Genomic DNA, 19,051 nt, shown 5'->3' on the forward strand with positions numbered 1-19,051 from the left:
GATATTTAGAAGAATGTCAGTAACCAGACAGTTTCTGGTCTCATTGACTTCCATAGTAGGAAAAAAATATACTATGGAAGTCAATGAGACCAGAAACTGTCTGGTTACTGATATTCTTCTAAATATCTTACTTTCTGTCCAGCAGAAGAAAGAAATTCATAAAGGATTGAAACAACATGAGGGTGAGTATATGATGACAAAATTTTCATTTTAAAGTGGAGTATCCCTTCAAATTACAGCAAATATATGTATAATAACAGGCATTTCACTGTATAATGACAAAACGGTAAAATTCTGTAAAAAAATTGACCATTACCTGTAAAATGACACTCTTTTTTTTTAACAGTGCAGTAAATAACTGTAAACAGCCATTCTAGTACTAAACTCTGTTTAGGTCTATGTCAGACATTTCTAATTGACCACCCATTTCAAATGTGTCTAAAATCATTAAGTGATAAAGGGTTATTAATTTATAGCAGCTAATGTGTTTTAGTATGGCTGGAGCTCTGGATTGACCAATCAGCATCCAGGACCACAACTATCAGTTTAGTGAGCATTTGTACTGTTTGCTATATGATAACAAATGACCAGGACAAAACCTTATTTTTCAAGAGCACTTTATTAATTAATTGGAACAGAAACAATAACTGACAAGAATACAATATTTGTCAAAGTAGCTAATACAATATTTTGCTGATTTTCTTATTAATGATCAGCTGTTAATAAAGGTCAATCATGAAGAAACAGATTGAAACATGCAGAAACATTTTTAACATTAAACAGAAATGAAGCACAAACTTTACCAACCTCTGATTATCTTATAATGACACACAGATCACATTTTGCAGAAAAAGTAATAATATCTATCACTTTTAAGTGATTATTAAAGGGAGAAAAAGAAATGAAACGCAATTTATTGTTAAATCATCTATGTAGTTCAGTTTAGTCTGTATTTAGATTGTTATAAGTTGTGTATTAAGTAGCACAGTGTTAAATTTAGTCATGTTAGCGCCTGGATCTTTTTTGCCCAATGATCGCAAGAATCTCTTCCACCACTTTTGCTTTATTGTTTGTGATGTTTTTTCCAGCGACCTCAATGAGATCAGTGATCATCTTAGCGCTTAAAGGACCTTGAAACGTGCCATATCTCTTCCTCCAGTCCTCAATTTTATCTGAAGAAACAATAACACACTTAAATTAGAACACAGTTGATATTTCAGTTTTATTCAGGATATTGTAAGATCATAACTTGCCTCCACAGTTGACCACATTAAAGAGAGGGATGTGAATCACGGTTGGAACGTTTTGGCCTTTGAACACATAGAAGTCCTTCGGTTTATTTGGGTCTTCACCGTCAGTGTTGACCTCAGGGAAAGGGATGTTTCGTTCCCTGCACATCTTGGCAGCGTCCTTCACTGTCTGCAGTGGAAAAGCATTGCAAATCACTTTATTAAAAGTGGAAGTACTTCCAGGGGTTCATGTGTAAGCCGAGAAACCGACACTCAGATGAATGGGAATGCTAACGGATAACTCACTCCGGGTATTAGATTTTCTTTATATATACCACATAAAGATGGTGAAATTAAAACATATTTAAATGGTTTTCTTTCTTGTTTTTTCCCCCAGTCAAAATGATACAAAGCATTTCTTTTGTGAAGAAAGTCATACGGGTTTGGAACATGAGGGTGAGAGAATGATGATTGAATTTACATTTCTAGGAGAACTGTTCCTTTAAATTAGCTGATATGAGAGTATGTGTGCATTATTATATTAGAGAGAATTATATATAATACCGTGAAAGGATCACCATCACTGAAATCCAAGGAAATGATGAGGTTAATGTTTCTCTCTTTTCTCAGCACTGAGAAATAGGGTGAGTTGAGCAACAGACCAGCGTCTTCATAGTCTCTTGTCTCACTTTCCAGTAGACCGGCGGGCACTGCTTCATCTGACAGTTTATGAGTAAGAGATCACAAATGAGTCACACTGAATCACGTTGATTGTTCACATTGAATTGCCAGTTATCAGCAAGTCTCTTCTCACCTGTCATTTTGTGGAGGAAGTTATATTTCCTGCCCCAAATCCACTGAGCCATGCATCTCAAAATGCTGTAGTAAAGACCTGTACAACAAATACACTCTTTAAAATAAAGTTTATTCAGTTGTTCTTTGGTTCCTTAAATGGTTCTTAGGACAGTCTTTGAGACTTTCTTGACTTGACTATAAGGTTCTTTGGAGATTCAAGAAGATCTTGATGTCTCGCTTTCTTCAGATCAGTGTTTTGTTTTTGTTTTATCTTTAAAGAACTAGTACATAGATGGTTTTGTAAAGAAAATAAAGGAGGAGGGGAGGGGAGGGGAGGGGAGGGGAGGGGATTGTTTTGAGGCCGGAGGAAAACGGGGAGGTAGGTCGCTATCTCAGACTGAGTACAGAAGCGAACTGAAATTGAGCGGAAGTACGAAGTCTTACGTAGTCAGGCTAGCTTATTCATTAATCTGGCCTGAAAATCAAAAGTGAAGTACATTGTATACATCAGTTCAACCTACCGAACGACCAGAAACTGAACCGAAAGCTCAAATTGTTGCATACATCCAAGGTGAAAAGCTTCATATACCGTTTTGCAGCTTTTTTATCAGTGAGATCCAGTTTCCCCACTGGAAAAATCAGCTGACCTTTGTCTCCAGCGAGGTCTGTAAAAAGAGAATAACATAACGGAGTTATTCTTATCTGACAACATATAATTCTAGTTTTCCAGATTAATCAGCTTCATCTCATGTTTGTTTGCAGCATCCTGAGCCTACTGATGTAATAAGTGTGTGTGCATATAAAAACCACACATATTTGCATTTTAATTATCATCAGTAAACTCACTGAAAGAGATTCTGGAGAGTGGATTTCCTCAACTTGATGTCTTTACACAGTTCTGACCAACTGTCTGCATGGGTTCGAATAAACCCAAATTTTAATTATTGCACAAATTAAAACCTCAGACACAGGGCTGATATTTTTGCATGTTGCCATTTCAATTTTCGCTGTTTAATTGTTTGTTTTTCATAATATTTTTTAAATTTAGCTGAAAATCCATTAAATATCTGTCTCATAATAATATCTGCAATTCATTTTAAACATATTTTATAAACTATTTGAAATGAAATAGTCTTTCAAAAATAAAAATGTATTATTCTTAAATAAGTGTCAATAAACAGCAGGTTCCTGTTGTGACTTACCTACAGTAGATTACATATTTAATTTGACATGAACTGGCTGTGAGGGACATACTGTCCAGTCAATGGGTTGTACTGTTGTGCACTTTGTGTCAGTCATTCAGCCGACAAAACAAGAGGACAAAAACTCTTGAAAACATGCACTGTGGATATTAGACGTGACCTGACAGTATAACCACTGAACAGATTGTACGTCTGTCCCCCATTTTCATTTTCATTGGCATCAGTATTAAATTTGTTGGGCAATAACAGTGGAAATGTTCAATAACCTTTGTTTGTTTGTTTGTATGTTTGTGTCTCTTCAAAAAATGAAACCCTTATATATAAATTCTAGCTTTAAAAAGGTTTACCGTTCACTGTTGTTCTGATGGATTCTTCAAGAGCAGAAGGATCTTTGCCATCCAAAACACAGAGATTCATGTCCACAAGGTCCAAGAGCACCTGGAAATACTTGTCGGAGTCTGGATCTTCTGAAGAAAACACACAGTGAACAAACATGAAAACACTGAAAAATGTTTCATCAAATATTTTACCACATGTAACTTATCAGTAAATAAATGCAACAATAAATGTTTTACCTTTCCCCATTCCCTCAAGGGATCTTAAACGGTTAAAGAAATCTGAAGAAAAAAAACAGAGTTCACATGACAATGATTTGACTGTCAGTTTTAGGCAGAAGAACTGATTCTTCAGAACAAATGCAGCAGCACCTTTTATCTTTTGCCAGAGGAATTTCAGATTCTCATATCCATCAGCTAAAGCGCTGCCGCACAAACCTGCAGAAAACACAATATCAGCAACAAACAGGAAGATTAAAATAAATAGAACAAAAGCCTATCTTTAATTATTTATAAAAAAAATAAAATAAAAAAAACGTATATACAGTATATATAACAGTTTGCTGTAATCAGATTAGGTAAGGTGGCGTGAGAAATCTAATTTCTAAATATTTATTGAATAATTATGCTTGACTTTTCATCTGAACATTTGTGACATTTATTTCATCTGAAGAGTTTTGATGTTAAAGGATAATTTTGTATTATTATTATTATTTATTTTGTCATTGGATAGGCCTGTCTGTAACGATGTATGCAGGGAGGCTGAAAACAGAAGACTCTGGTTCTCACAAAACACTAATAAGTTTAATTCTTACACAAAATACAAGCAAACAGGCAGTGTTAACACATCTAAACATAACAGAGACTGGACAAAGAGTGAAGGCAAGGTTGAGGCTTAAATAACAAACTGAAACGAGCTAATAAAATGACACACAGCTCAAACCAATAAACTAATAATGACGGTAACCATGGAAACTAAACAAAGGAACAGGTGAAACTCAGACATGAACAAAACAGGGAAACATGACACTATCATTGATCTGGGAATTGATTTAATGTTGGACATTAAAGGTTTTTATTCAGTTTGTGAATTGGGGACACTTAACGCATTTAAGCCCAGTTCACATTATTTCTCAAGTGCAGGCAAGACAGGACAGAGAATTTCTGGAGCAATTTCACTGTTCTATATGATCTGTTTGTAACCACATGCATAAATATAATAAAATGATGTGTGGAACAGAAACTGTTAGCAGTCTCAGTGAGTTCGATTCATACATTGATAGTTCTCTTACGAGAGGTCTCTCGTACTGCGTAAGATATCTTACGCTAGGGGAAAATCCTTTTCCGCGAGATATTGAAGCCAAAAATTATCCTTAATTTTGTAATAATGCAAAACGCGTTGCAGCAGCAATGCAGACATAGGCGAGACAGCTCGCGCGCCTATTGGCTGCTCTGCGGCAACTGCAGCAGCCTATCGAGCGAGGCCTGGCGTGACGTCAGACCCAATCAGGGCACTTCGCGCCCGCTGCGTCACGTCCCGCCGAAATGGGCGTGGTCTAGGCCTATAAATATCGCTCGCAGGCAGCTATTATCTGATTTTTCATCCTTCAAGCGAAGCACACGCATCGCTGGAGCTGGATAAGAAGCCGCGCCGTCTGAAAGAGAGCACCTTCAGCGGGACGAGTCACTGAAGTCGCTGGCCGCGCCGCCTTCCTTGCCTTCCTGCTGCGCTATCCGGCGTTATATCCTTTCTCTGCTACTGTGTTTATGTATGTGTGCTCGCCGCCGCGACACACACTCCCATTGCACTAAAAGAGCTGGGCGTCTTTTTCAAGACGCCCCTTTTCCTGATCACGCAGCTCTCGCACTCGCTGACGGCGACTGCCCTCACTGCGAGTTAATTACTGCCTATGGTGACTCTGAGGACTCACCTGGCATCCTTCTCCGAGACTGCTCCTCCGCCCCCCCCCCCCCCCCCCCCAACCCGCAAAGCTTGCCGGTTCGCCCGCTTGCCTTGCCTGCTTGGGGGACGATACCTGTTCTCCCTCTGTTCGAGCCGCGCACACCGCGCCGCTCACAGAGGATGTCAGGAGCGGGCGGTCACGGGGCTAGCTTTCTCTCTCCCTCTGTTCAAGCCGCGCAAACTGCGCCGCTCACAAGGGATGCTGGAAGCGGACGGTCGGGGTTAGTTTTTCTTTACGTTATAAGAAAGCTACCCTGCCTTCTGCACCCCATTCACGCGTCACTCACCGGCGAAAGGAGAAAGGTGTGTTTTTAGTCCCTCCTGATCATGCGACTGGAAATATCAATATTGCAGCAGGCGAGCCTGTTTTAATACAAGCGCGCCTGCAAGCATACGCCGAAGAAAGCATGTGACGCTCTTATATGCTCGTGCATCCGAAAACCTTTGTGTTCCCCCCTGTGGCTTAGTGGCGGAATCATTGTTTTTCCTCACGAGAGACCGGAGTTCGAATCCCGGTCTAGCGGCAGTTAAAATTATGCCGCCAATGCTTCGCTCTGTCAGTTCCCTGAAAAGCGACTGCAGATGTGTATTTTGCAGCCAACGAGCGCGTTGCACAACCCGCTCGCCTGCACCCAAACACCGTTTCTATGGTTTCCGTGCGTCACTGGCGAAAGGAGAAAAGAGCGTTTCTGGTCCCCCCGCGGACGGACCGACCTCCTCTTTCTCGTACATTTCTCATTCCCCTCTGAAGTTCGGGCGACTGGAAATGTCAGTATTGCAGTGAGCAAGCCTGTTGTAATACACGCATGCCTGCAAACAAACGCCAGCACGTTGATGCTCTCTTATAATACTCGCGCTAACTGAATTATAATGTGTCTCCCCCTGTGGCCCAGTGGCAGACTCTCAGGTTTTGGCACGCGAGAGACCTGCGTTCGATCCCCGGGTCTACCGGCAGATAAAATTATGCCGTCAATGCTCGCTCTGTCAGTTCCCTGAAAAGGCGACTGCAGATGTGTATTTTGCAGCCAACGAGCGCGTTGTACAACCCGCTCGCCTGCACCCAAACACCGTTTCTATGGTGTTCCGTGTGTCACTGGCGAAAAAAAAAAAAAAAAAAAAAAAAAAGGGAGTTTTTCTGGTCCCGCTGCGGACGGACCAACCTCCTTTTTCCTATACATTTCCCACTCCCCTCTGGAATTCAGGCGACTGGAAATGTCAATATTGCAGTGAACAAGCCTGTTGTAATGCACGCAGGCCTGCAATAAACGCCAGCATGTTGACGCTCTCTGTTTCTATGGCAACTTCTCGCTCGTTCAGTTCCAGTAAATGTGACTGTTCCAGTGTATCCTGCAGTAAACAAGTCGGTTCTGTCACCCGCTTGCCTGCACACAAACGCCGTTTTTACGGCTACCCAGATAAATCCCATAAGTGTGAATTTTTCTGGTGTCCCGGCCACGGCCGATGGTGCTTTATGTGTAGAAAGAATGCCCACTGCCCAGTGCCCATCTCTACACACAAGCACAGCCCGTCACACAGGGCTCGCGCACATGAATCGACTCAGATCGATTGCGCTTCAAACATGGTGAATGTGCCCACTAACACCACGTTATGCATGTCTCACGGTTTCTGTAAAAACGAAACCAACGTGCATTCGCTTCACTCAAGCGAACGATGTTTTCAGTGTGGTAAATGTGCCCGCTGTCCCGCGCCCACATCCACACATAGACATGACAGTTCCTACGGGAACCGCCCAGCCCTCCCCTCGCGGTTGACCACCGCAGAGGAGTCGAGCGCGGGCAATCTGCCCGCTGTTATCAGCGCGCCCCATGCCTCAAATGTCACGAGCGCGACGCTTGTGTTACAGCACTCCGAAGCCTCCCCATCGCTGAGCGAGCGGAGCGCGCTTCGTTTTCAACCCCTAGCTATTCATGCGGACGCATGGGCAAAGCTGCCCGGGGTTTCGAAGTGGGTGCTGAACATTATAAAAAGAGGCTATTCGCTACAGTTTCGCCGACGCCCTCGCCACTATGTGGCGCGCGTCGAGACCACGGTAAAAACAGAAGTAGCACATTTACTTCGAGCCGAAGTGGCGAAACTATTGGGCAAAGGGGCCATAGAGCCTCTCTCTCAAGTTCAGAGCGAAGGAGGGCTATACAGCAGATACTTCCTGGTACCGAAAAAAGACGGGGGTCTCAGACCCATACTAGATCTAAGGCAACTGAACAAAGTGCTTGTGAAGCAACAGTTCAGGATGCTCACGACCAGACAAATCCTTGTGCAGATTCGCCAAGGAGATTGGTTTGTGTCAATAGATCTGAAAGACGCGTATTTTTCAAATACAAATAGCGTCACGTCACAGGCGATATTTGAGATTCGCCTTCGGGGGCCAGGCATATCAGTACACAGTCCTGCCGTTCGGTTTGTCCCTGGCACCCCGTACATTTACGAAGTGCATGGATGCGGCGCTCGCACCCCTCAGAATGAGAGGCATGCGAGTACTGAACTATTTGGACGATTGGCTGATTCTAGCGCAATCTCGCGCAGTGCTCATAGAACACACGACCATTTTACTCGATCACCTCGAGGATTTGGGTCTCAGTGTCAATTGGGCGAAGAGCTCTCTGTCACCCAGTCAGAAGATATCTTTCCTGGGCACAGAATTGGACTCGCTGTCCATGATAGCGCGACTATCACCACAGCGTGCGGTAGACATTCAACGCACAGCGAACTCGTTTCGCTGCGGCGCGTCTGTCCCGCTCAAGAAATTTCAGAAGATGCTAGGTCTCATGGCCTCAGCATCATCAGTGCTCCAGCTGGGCCTGCTCCGCATGCGCCCGCTGCAGTTTTGGCTGAAAGCGCGAGTCCCACGCAGAGCGTGGGCATCCGGTTCGCTTCGCCTCAGGGTCAATCAGAAGTGCGTCACAACTCTGAAACCTTGGAGAGCGAACGACTGGTACCAATCAGGTGTAAGCCTGGGGACTTCCTCGAGGGTGAGAGTGGTGTCCACGGACGTGTCCACCTCGGGATGGGGAGCGCTGCTCGAGGGCAGACCGTTCTTCGGCCAGTGGTCGGAACGGGAAAAGCTCCTGCACATAAACTGCCTCGAAATGACCCACAGACAGTCCAACTGCTGTGGAAGAAATTCGGCAGAGCGGAAGTAGACCTGTTTGCGTCTCAAGAAAACGCTCACTGTCCGGAATTTTTCTCCAAGAGCAGGAACGTGCTGGCCCATGTGTGGCCCCGCCGCCCGCTCTATGCTTTTCCCCCCGTCTCTCTCCTGCCTCAGGTGATAGAACGGATCAGGGAAGAAGGATGCTCAGTACTGCTGGTAGCACCGTTCTGGAAAAACCAACCTTGGTTCCCAGTCGTGATGCAGTTAGCAAGTACTGCCCCGTGGCCAGTACCAATGAGGAGAGATCTCCTCTCACAGGCCCGCGGCTCGATCTGGCATCCTCACCCGGAACTATGGTCCCTTCATGTCTGGGCCATCAACGGGTACATGTTGGACTCCCTAAAGAAGTATTAAACACGATCACGCAGGCTAGAGCTCCGTCTACAAGACGACTCTATTCTTCGAAATGGTCGGTGTTTTCGGGCTGGTGCACAGCCCGTGGTGTGTCACCCACAAACTGTGGTGTGACGGAGGTGTTTTCCTTCCTACAAGAGCTGTTGGATGGGGGCAGGGCCCCCTCCACGCTCAAAGTTTATGTGGCGGCTATAGCAGCGTTCTCAGAAACAACGCTTGGTCAGTCAATAGGAAGGAACGATTTAGTCATCCGCTTCCTTAGAGGGGCTAAGAGACTGAATCCTCCCAGACCTCCCTCAGTCCCCGTATGGGACCTTTCTACGGTTCTGGAAGCCATGAAAGGTGCGCCATTTGAGCCTTTACAGTCAATCGATTTGAAACACCTGTCTTTCAAGACGGTGTTTTTGCTGGCTCTCGCTTAGGGGATCTGCACGCGCTCTCTGTGAGCGCGGCGTGCATGGAGTTTGGGCCCAATGACTCAAAAGTTATACTCAAACCTGAGCACGGTTATGTTCCAGAATCCCTCAACACACCGTTTAGGGCGCAGGTTATCTCCCTGTCAGCCCTACCGGTCCCTGATGAGGAAAGAGACGCGAGCCTCCTTTGCCCAGTCAGGGCATTACGAGCTTATGTGTCTCGCTCGTCTGTTTTCAGACAGACGGAGCAGCTTTTTGTTTCGTTTAGCGGACGTTCTAAGGGACTAGCCGCGTCGAAACAGAGCCTATCCAGATGGATAGTTGATGCTATAGCGCTGGCATACGCCTCCAAGGGCATGCAGTGCCCATTGGGTGTCAGAGCGCACTCCACGAGAGGCATGGCCTCTTCGTGGGCCTGGTCAAGTGGGATTGCCTTGCAAGATATTTGTATGGTGGCAGGCTGGGCCTCCCCGTCTACATTTATAAGGTTTTATAACCTAGAGGTTCCCGCCCTGCAGGCCAGGCTGCTGTCGGTCTAAATTTACCAGTATTATCTGACCTGATGCGATCAGCTCAGAATGCTGCGTCTGCTGAGCACAGCTCAATGTTCGACAGTATAAAGCTGGGCAAACTGTGTAAGACCCACATTTCCCCATCAGTTCAGGCCGTACCCCGCCCTGTCTGTATGATGAAATTCGCGTCCCATCGACGCTGCTATATGTGGAAGAGTGAGGCTGCACCCCTCCCTCTTCCCGGACTCCCTGTGAGTTCCCTGAGTGATTGTGCACTATATGTACCCCGGGCTTTCGCCCTTGGGTCTTTGGTGTCAGATCTCAGCATGCACGGCGTTTTACATTGGGTCCCCTAGCGTAAGATATCTTACGCAGTACGAGAGACCTCTCGTAAGAGAACGTACTCGGTTACTAACGTAACCTCGGTTCTCTCTAGAAGAGGGAACGAGTACTGCGTATCTTGCCGTGCATGCACACGCTCTGGTTGCTTCGATGATGAAAAACCAGATAATAGCTGCCTGCGAGCGATATTTATAGGCCTAGACCACGCCCATTTCGGCGGGACGTGACGCAGCGGGCGCGAAGTGCCCTGATTGGGTCTGACGTCACGCCAGGCCTCGCTCGATAGGCTGCTGCAGTTGCCGCAGAGCAGCCAATAGGCGCGCGAGCTGTCTCGCCTATGTCTGCATTGCTGCTGCAACGCGTTTTGCATTATTACAAAATTAAGGATAATTTTTGGCTTCAATATCTCGCGGAAAAGGATTTTCCCCTAGCGTAAGATATCTTACGCAGTACTCGTTCCCTCTTCTAGAGAGAACCGAGGTTACGTTAGTAACCGAGTACGTTTTTGTTAAGGTAACACAAAACACAAAAACAAAATGGGTGCACTATTACTAATATGAATCAATGCATCATCAATGCATGCATATTAGTGCACCTACTCCTATTAGTGGGCCTACTCGTGTTACCCATGTTACCCATGCAATGACCAGTTCAACACTGCTGCAGTTCATATTTAAACAGTTTCCTCTGCATAATGTTCATTATTCTGGCCAATAAAACTGATTATTTGTCAGTTTTTGGCAGTATGATTGAGTTTAAATTGTATATCGATAGATTGTTTATCTGAGCACTGCTGTAATTGATCAAATTACTGCATTTTTTGACATTTTAACACATTAGTTGTCCTCTCAGTAATCTAGCCAGTAATGGTATTTATGTAGCACTTTATATGTTTATCTTTAGATAATAGATAGTTAGACTATAATTGCAGTTAGATAATGTGAGCAACACTTCAACAGCAACCATAACCAGATGCTAGACTCAGGACTCCGGACTGATCAGCCCGGTTCTGTCTTTTCTTTGTGTTTTGTGTTTTGTGGTTGTGTGCTTCTGTTTGTCATGTTTACCATGTGCTCTTTTGTTTGTAATGTCTTTACCCCACCTCCTCATTTCCTTTTCATTAGTTAATTTGCCCCACCAGTTATCTCTTATTACCCTCTTAATTTGTTTCCCTATTTATTTCCCTTGTGTGTGCGGAAACAAATTCCCAAATTTGGCAAGGACACCACCTCTGCTTTATGTCCCTATTTTGGACTCTTAATCCTATTTTGGAAATTTAAATGAACACCTCTCTGAGACCTGGCGCCACCCCACAACAGGTAACAACTATTATTTAATGTAAGATCTTTGGTGTAAGAGGCTATTCCGTTTGATATTTAATTGGTCTGACATTATTCGACTATTTAACTATTTTGTCAAAATATATACATTTACATGGAATATTTGATTTAGTATTTTACATGAATGACATACACTTAAAGAAATAAATCATTAAAAGTATCACATGTATTTTAGATATTCTACAAAAATCAGATGATAGGATAGGTTTACCCCAGGTGGCTTCTTGCCCTATAGGTAGTTTTCCTCATTAGTGAGGCAATATGGTCCTGTTTTGAGATGTTCAATTTTGAGCAATTACTAAATTAGCAAATGTTTTCATTTTTTCCCCCTAATAATATATTGGACATGAGAGAACTCCTCTCTAAATACTCAATGTACATTTGAAATTGATGTCTAAACAATTTTTTTACATTTCTACTCATAATGTTATTGTTTTGACTATGAAATGAGCAACTACTACAGACCTGATCACCGGCTGATCACAGAAACTATAGATCTATTTAGTTTGTTACCTTGCAGGTACAGCATGTCAATTTCAGGCTGCTTCTTGATCATGGAGCCTTCTTCAAACGAACTCCCAAATTTGGAGACTCCCACAAACGCTCCAATGAGGGAATAACCTGCTTCATGTGGAGTGAATTCGAACCAGGGGTCTGCAGACAGAAACACATCTATATAACAGCCGGCATGAGCATATTAACTGTCTGTCTCTTTCTTTCACACAAACACACAGACCTCCTTCCTGTTTCTGTTTGCATTGCTTGTCGATCACTGTGTAGATGGGAAACAGGTCTTTACTCTGCTGGTTCCAATACTTTGTGAATGGTTGTTCATCTATCTATAGAGAACATTATTGTAGTGGAGACATAGACAATTAGAACATTATTAAGAAAAGTATGTATAGTAAAGGCTTTCACTGTAAAAAGGAAAAAAGTCATTTTGGGTTCCTCAGATTGCCACACTGGTGGAAGCCTCTGAAGAGGAACATCTCTGAAGAACTTATAAAATGTCCATATGTTCCTGCAAGAACTCTAAAACTGTCAACAGTTCCTCCAGTGACCTCATCATAAAGAAAAGGCTTTGAGACACTTGAAATATACTGAGGTTCCTTGAGTTCACAACAGGATATTATGGGTTCTGCCAGAACCAAAATGGTACTATGGACCTTACAAAAAGAGAACATGTTTGAGTAAATTTCACCACAATTTCATTCAGGTATTCTTTTACAGTTCACTTACTTATTTGTTTAGCGACCTATAAGCGCACAATCTAAAATCTATAATCTTATATTATAAAATTATTTAGATTTGTTGCATGTATGTTTCCTATACCAGAGGATGACAGGTAGATTTGTAGTACTGTAATCTAAACAATGTTACAATATTGTTGCTATTAAATACTTCTATTACAATCTATTAAAATATTCAACACACAACTTGTTTACCTGAATGTGACCACATCATAAATAAGTCATGTAAGTCATGAAAGCTGTGTTATGAATAGTTACAGACCTCTTTCACATAATCTGTGACGACCATCGCTGCCCAGAAGTCAGTCATGCTGAAGATGTCTTTCTCATCGTAATAGTTCTTCAGTTTGGCATATGCATCTCCCCAGCTGACTGCAGGACCGCTGAGTCTCTGGATGATCTTGTCTTTCACAGCCTCTAGTTTGGTGGACCAGTCCCGTTCCTTGTATAAGGAGGCCATACACCTTCAGAGGAACAACATAATGCTGTAATTTTTGACATTCACCACATCTCTCTGTGTGTGTGTGTGTGTGTGTGTGTGTGTGTGTGTGTGTGTGTGTGTGTGTGTGTGTGTGTGTGTGTGTGTGTGTGTGCGTGCGTGCGTGCGTGTGTCTTTGTTTGTTCTTTCTCAGGGTTTGTACCAGGTAGATCCAGAGACTCCACTCAGATAAAGGACACAGTCCAGAAGATCTGCTTTCTGGAGTTGAACCAGGGATCCCAACAAACCCACCATGGCTCTTTCTCCTCCTCCAGAACCCAGTAATGCAATGTTTGGCACTTCATCCTAAACACACACAGATTAATTTTACAAACATTTGATGTTATCAGCTACAAAACCATTTAGTAGGTTATTTCAAGAAAGCCAGGCAGATATATAAAGTATAAGATGTTTTACCACACTGCAGTGTATGCCAAGTTTCTGCAGGCTTTGTTGAACAGTGTTTCTCCTACTGACTCTAAACTTCTCCTCGTTTTCATTCAGAGAGTGTTCGATTCTCACCTCACTGTTGCAGCGACAGACAGACCATGAACATCATCACACACTGCTATTTAATCTAGTTGGATTTCATATATTATTGAGTTGCATACAATTTAGTCTAATGTTCATTTTGAACAGTTATTCTCAGAATTATCCATTTTGTCATAGACTTTAATTTTATAAGTAATGTAGCAGTGTATGTAATAAAGTGCACTGCTTCAATCATAGGAATCTGAGCAGGATTACATACCTTTCCTGGAGTTTGGATGAACTCATCTATAAAACAGTAGAGTTAATCAGTTAATCAAAATAGCAAATCAGTAACTTCTGAAAAAAAAAAAAAAAATCACAGGCGAATTCTACATGTCAAGGACAAGTGAATACAAACCTAGACTAAACCTGGACTAATGGGCAAAAGTTTTTTTTTTTTTTTAAAGCGACGTTAAGCTAAATATAAGTGTTTTACCTTAAAAGTTAAAAGCTGCTAAACAATTGAATCTTTTAATTGCTGTCATTGAAATATAAACATATGAAATAGTTTAGTTTCTTTTTAAGGTGACTTTTAAAAGATAATATTATTATAAATAATATTAAATGGCCATAATACAGCTATTGCCACTTTAACTCCTCCATTTGAAAAATTATTTGAATGGTACAGATGTTGATGTATGGAAATGTGAAATAATCCAGATTTTTCACCCTCATACTGATCTTGTATTTATGCACATTTGTTAGTGTGCAGATCATTGTTATGTTATTTAATTTTAATATAAAGGCTGCATGGATTAATTTAATCTACTGCTGTCACATTCCAATTATAATGACATTAAGCCTTTTAATTGCCCCACTATTGCTGAAAAGACATCAGCTAAATAAAGCTTTAAATTATATACTCACTATTCTTGTATGGTCTAATAAATCCTGAGAATTCACTAGCAACACAGCAGCCGTTTTCTCTCTGACAAGGCAGAAGATGCCCTTTTATAGGGCTCTGAAACTAAACTACATCATTAGGGGTGGAGATGGTTGCCATACATTTGTACACACACACATAGACATAGGAAAAGTTTGACATTACTTCCTTGTAATTTGTAATTAACCTTGTGTTTACTGCATCTCACTTCACATTTGATATACATATAGCAAACTTGCAGTAGAACACGTTGTAAATTGTTGCACAACATTTAACATTCAAGTCGTCACCTTTATTTATAGCGCTTTATACAATACAGATCAAAGCAGCTTTATAATAATAACAGTAAAAATTATTTGATGCAAAGAGTTCATTTCGGCTGTACAGCAGCTCTAAAAGAAAAGTGTCATTTTTCAGCTGAAGTCAGTTAATCATCAATTCAAAAAAAGTTAATTTCATCTATAAAGCAGTTCTGCAGAGAAACAGTGATGTCATCATCCAGCTCAGTTCAGTTCCCATTCAATAGTGTCAGTGCAATCACATCAATAATATTGTTGAATATTATACATTCTTTTTCCAAAAAAAAAAGTCGGGACTTTGCGAGTCGGGACTCCCGCAAAATAGAATTATCTATAAATTGAACAAATAAAAACGAATAAATTGTCATTCATCTGTTGCACAAAAGCAACAAGAACAACTAAAACAAAATAGAAACGATTTACAGGCCAGAGTCTCTATTTATAACATGTTTGCAGCGTTGAACAATGTAGCCAATCACAGACATATGTGTTGATTTCTTGAACGCAATGGCCAATCAGATGCATTTAAGATAGAATCCCCTCACCACTCAAAATGGACTTTTTGTTCAGTGCTGAATTCTGCATACTGGCAAATCATCTATTATATCAAACAAAGTGTAGATAATATGAAAGATTAATTATGCAGCCAGTTTCATTGATAATAACAGAGATTTGTGAGATGGCGATGAACTGAGATGTCAGCTTTTTAGGAATTATTAAGTGAGAAATCCGTCCTGCGCAGGTCTCTAATGTAGACTTTAAAAACAAACCACTAACATTATATTTACATTAACAGTAGCCTAGGCTGCAATCTAGTGTATGTAAACCTTTTTGCAGATAAACACAAATGCATTTTCGGACAAGTTAATGGCCAAGTTAATTGAGTAAATCATATCCCCCACTATGGCAATTAATAACAGACTATAGTAAACACATTTCCTAAATAGGCCTGTGACTGTATCTTACATTTTATGAAATAGTACCATTATTTAAAAATAAAGTTTGCACTTTGTTACTATTATTAAAATCCTCTATTGTTCATAAGAGTTTAAAGGTTTACATAACATTATTTTATAGTATATATGGCCACCCCACTCTAGTTTTGTGTCCCATCTTGGCCACCCCAGTAAAAATGTCCTGGATACGCCACTGGGCCCGGCAGGTGCGCACGGACTGGGTTCAGTAATGAAAGGCTTTCAATGACCAAAAAATAATTCAGACTGACAAAATAATAAAAATGACATTCTTCTTCTTCTAAATAATAATAATAATAATAATAATACAAATAATAATAATAACCACATTCTTCTTCTAAATAACAATAAGCGTCATTAATAATAAAAATCATAATTATAATGATAAGAATATTACAAATTGTCATGCAATTATTCATGTGAATGAATGGTACTCCACATCACATCATCATCACTATTGCACACCCCAATACATGTGATGTGAGACGAAATTAAATGCTAATTGTTTCAAAACACGTGCTGTAAAATAATGCATTGTGATAGGTAATTTGCTCATCCAAGTTTCTCTTCTTTGCCGTCTTCCGTGTGTCCATGGCGTAAAATGAGGGCGTGGGGGAAGCGGAGACTTGAGTATATAGGGGCGTGTTATTCTAATGACGATCGTTTTCAGCCGCGGCATTTATCAAAGGCAGGTATTGCGTAGAATGCGTACACCTGGATTTCAAAGGTACGCACGGCTTCATAAATCAGGCGGTGAGAGGAGTGTAAGCATACTCTTACGCCAACATATACGCCCGTTTCTGAGGAACCGAAATCTCTGATGGTTAGTTATTCAGCTATTTTGAATCATAAAATGTTGAAGTCTGGGATGCCGTTAGACAGGAGACTGTAATGTACTTTTGAAAAGCTTAAATGTGTGGCTTGAATCAACAGTGTTCATAATGGTTGTTGACTATTCTCATGAAACAAGATAGAAAAAGTAGAGGCTTTGACCCGGAAACAGTATTAAGGTGCAGTAAAATTATCTGTTGTTCTGTGAATGTTCACTGGTGAATTTCAGTCATTTCAATAAGAATCCACACAATCAGCAATTTCATTTGTGGTCACAAATGTCACTATGGGACCAAGTTGGTCACTGGAATTCGCTCGATTTGACCAACAGAAAGCTGCTTGAAAGTGACTCCTGTGTGAGCTGTGCTTCATACATTACATCGCTAAACTGCTGACAATGGTCAATTGACCTTTTTGCCTGTGTAATTTCATGAAATTCAAAAATGTGACCGCACCTTCACCCGCTGCAACATAAAATGCAATCAATAATAAAATCTTCGCGAGGGACATGTGAGGTACTTAAAGAGTTACAAAACTGAAAAGGTGCATCAGCTTCATTTTCCGTTTGTTTTTCCTCTTTTCTGGTGGATGGTCCAGGCACTTCAGTGATTTTCAGGTCTACAGGAGGATTTTTATTCTTGTTCAAACTTGTATTTCAGCTTACCGAGATCCCTGCAAAGAACACAATTTACTGTTAGTAAGGTTATTAAAGTGATAGTTGTGAAATTTAAATAATTTCCTCAGCCTTGTGACATTCCAGACCTGTTTGACTTTCTGTCTGTGGAACCCAAAAGCAGATCTCAGGCATAATGCAACCCCAGTCACCGTTCACTTTCACTGCATGAAACACAAGCAGAAAAAATTGTGGAAATCATTCAAGAAACCATTCTTATGTACACTTGTCTAGTTCAATTCAATGCAACAATTTATGTGAAAATGGTTAAGCTCCAAAAATGTCAGAGAAAAGATCCTAAAAATAATCAATGAGTTCACAACTCATGTGTTATGGGTTGTGTTGTAAGTCTTCTGGGTTGTGTTGTAAGTCTTCTGAAGCCATATAATAGCTTTTTATAGTGATAATAATAATATAAAATAATAGTGATATTATTTTTCCGAGTAACATGAATGAGATTTGAGAGCATGAATTTTAAAAAACACAAGTACACAGTCAAACAATACAATTTCACACAGAAAAGTTCATAGTGATAAAGCATGTGGTGCAGGTAACTCACTGTAATTCAATGTTGCCTCTGAAATGTTCAGATTATTTTAGAAATGTACTGGTAGTTCTGGGGAAACAAAAGAACAAAGCTGATTATTCACAACATAATATTTATTGACCAGTAAATGGCTTTAAAATGGTATTTGAGAGAATGAGGGCACCTGTAGTAAATAAAGTTAGGCTAAACAAAAACAGACCAAACTATATTAACCTGCTTTTGTTATTCATAACAAACGCCAATGACGACAGCAGGAATCCGCTAAATTAGTTAGGCTATATCAGCAATTTGAAGACACAGTTGTACAGAATGAATTGAATGACTAAATCAATCTGAGACAATAAGTCAATAATTTCCATTTGTTCATTATATCAACGTAATTAGCATCGCGGCTAAAACCTAAATACCAGATACTGTGCAATAAACGAGTGGTAAACACTGTAAAAACGTAGTATTGTATAATAAATTTAGTTTATATATATATATATATATATATATATATATATATATATATATATATATATATATATATATATATATATGTATATGTGTGTGTGTGTGTGATTGAATATATAGTGAGTAGACTCTGAATTTATATTTATTTGGCGAGTTTACAAACCTTGTAACGGAGAGCCGAACAAACGGCGGAGGATTTGATGAGAGGGGCCGTTACTTTCCCGATGACGATCAGCTGAGCTTTGTTGCGCGCGAGCAGGCGGAGCATCACTGAAGCGACGATAGCAGAGGAATAGCGCGCTGGAAGCTGTTTCATGCAAGGGGGGCTGGGGGCTGAGGGCTGGGTTGGAAAATATGTGACATCATTATGTTGTGGCTGACGACAAGACATGAAATTTCTCTGTACTGTATATGTGTTGTAGCCATTAAAGAAAGCATTTAGTTTCATATTTATGTTTAAATATTATAG

At 41.0% G+C, this 19,051-nt stretch overlaps 1 protein-coding gene and 1 long non-coding RNA gene across 2 annotated transcripts; both read right to left on the reverse strand.

The window, feature by feature from the left end:
- Positions 1-600: 600 nt before the first annotated feature.
- On the reverse strand, positions 601-14,890 carry LOC309498800 (cytosolic phospholipase A2 gamma-like). The gene is made up of 14 exons (XM_082169706.1): positions 14,787-14,890; positions 14,140-14,165; positions 13,806-13,914; positions 13,552-13,694; positions 13,173-13,374; positions 12,397-12,499; positions 12,174-12,314; positions 3,934-3,999; positions 3,802-3,843; positions 3,574-3,693; positions 2,546-2,689; positions 2,044-2,121; positions 1,794-1,948; positions 601-1,419 (listed from the first exon to the last, which is right to left on the reverse strand). Exons 2-14 carry the CDS (start codon positions 14,163-14,165, stop codon positions 1,243-1,245), a joined length of 1,506 nt encoding a protein of 501 aa, XP_082025832.1. The 5' UTR covers positions 14,787-14,890; the 3' UTR covers positions 601-1,242.
- A 2,168-nt stretch (positions 14,891-17,058) lies between these two features.
- Positions 17,059-18,789, reverse strand: LOC309499871. The gene is made up of 4 exons (XR_014206380.1): positions 18,746-18,789; positions 18,139-18,195; positions 17,669-17,743; positions 17,059-17,578 (listed from the first exon to the last, which is right to left on the reverse strand). It is a non-coding gene; the product is annotated as an uncharacterized lncRNA (long non-coding RNA).
- Between the last annotated feature and the right edge of the window lie 262 nt (positions 18,790-19,051).

Source organism: Leuciscus leuciscus, assembly GCF_965113295.1.
Source record: "Leuciscus leuciscus genome assembly, chromosome: 5".
Classification (NCBI taxonomy): domain Eukaryota; kingdom Metazoa; phylum Chordata; class Actinopteri; order Cypriniformes; family Leuciscidae; genus Leuciscus; species Leuciscus leuciscus.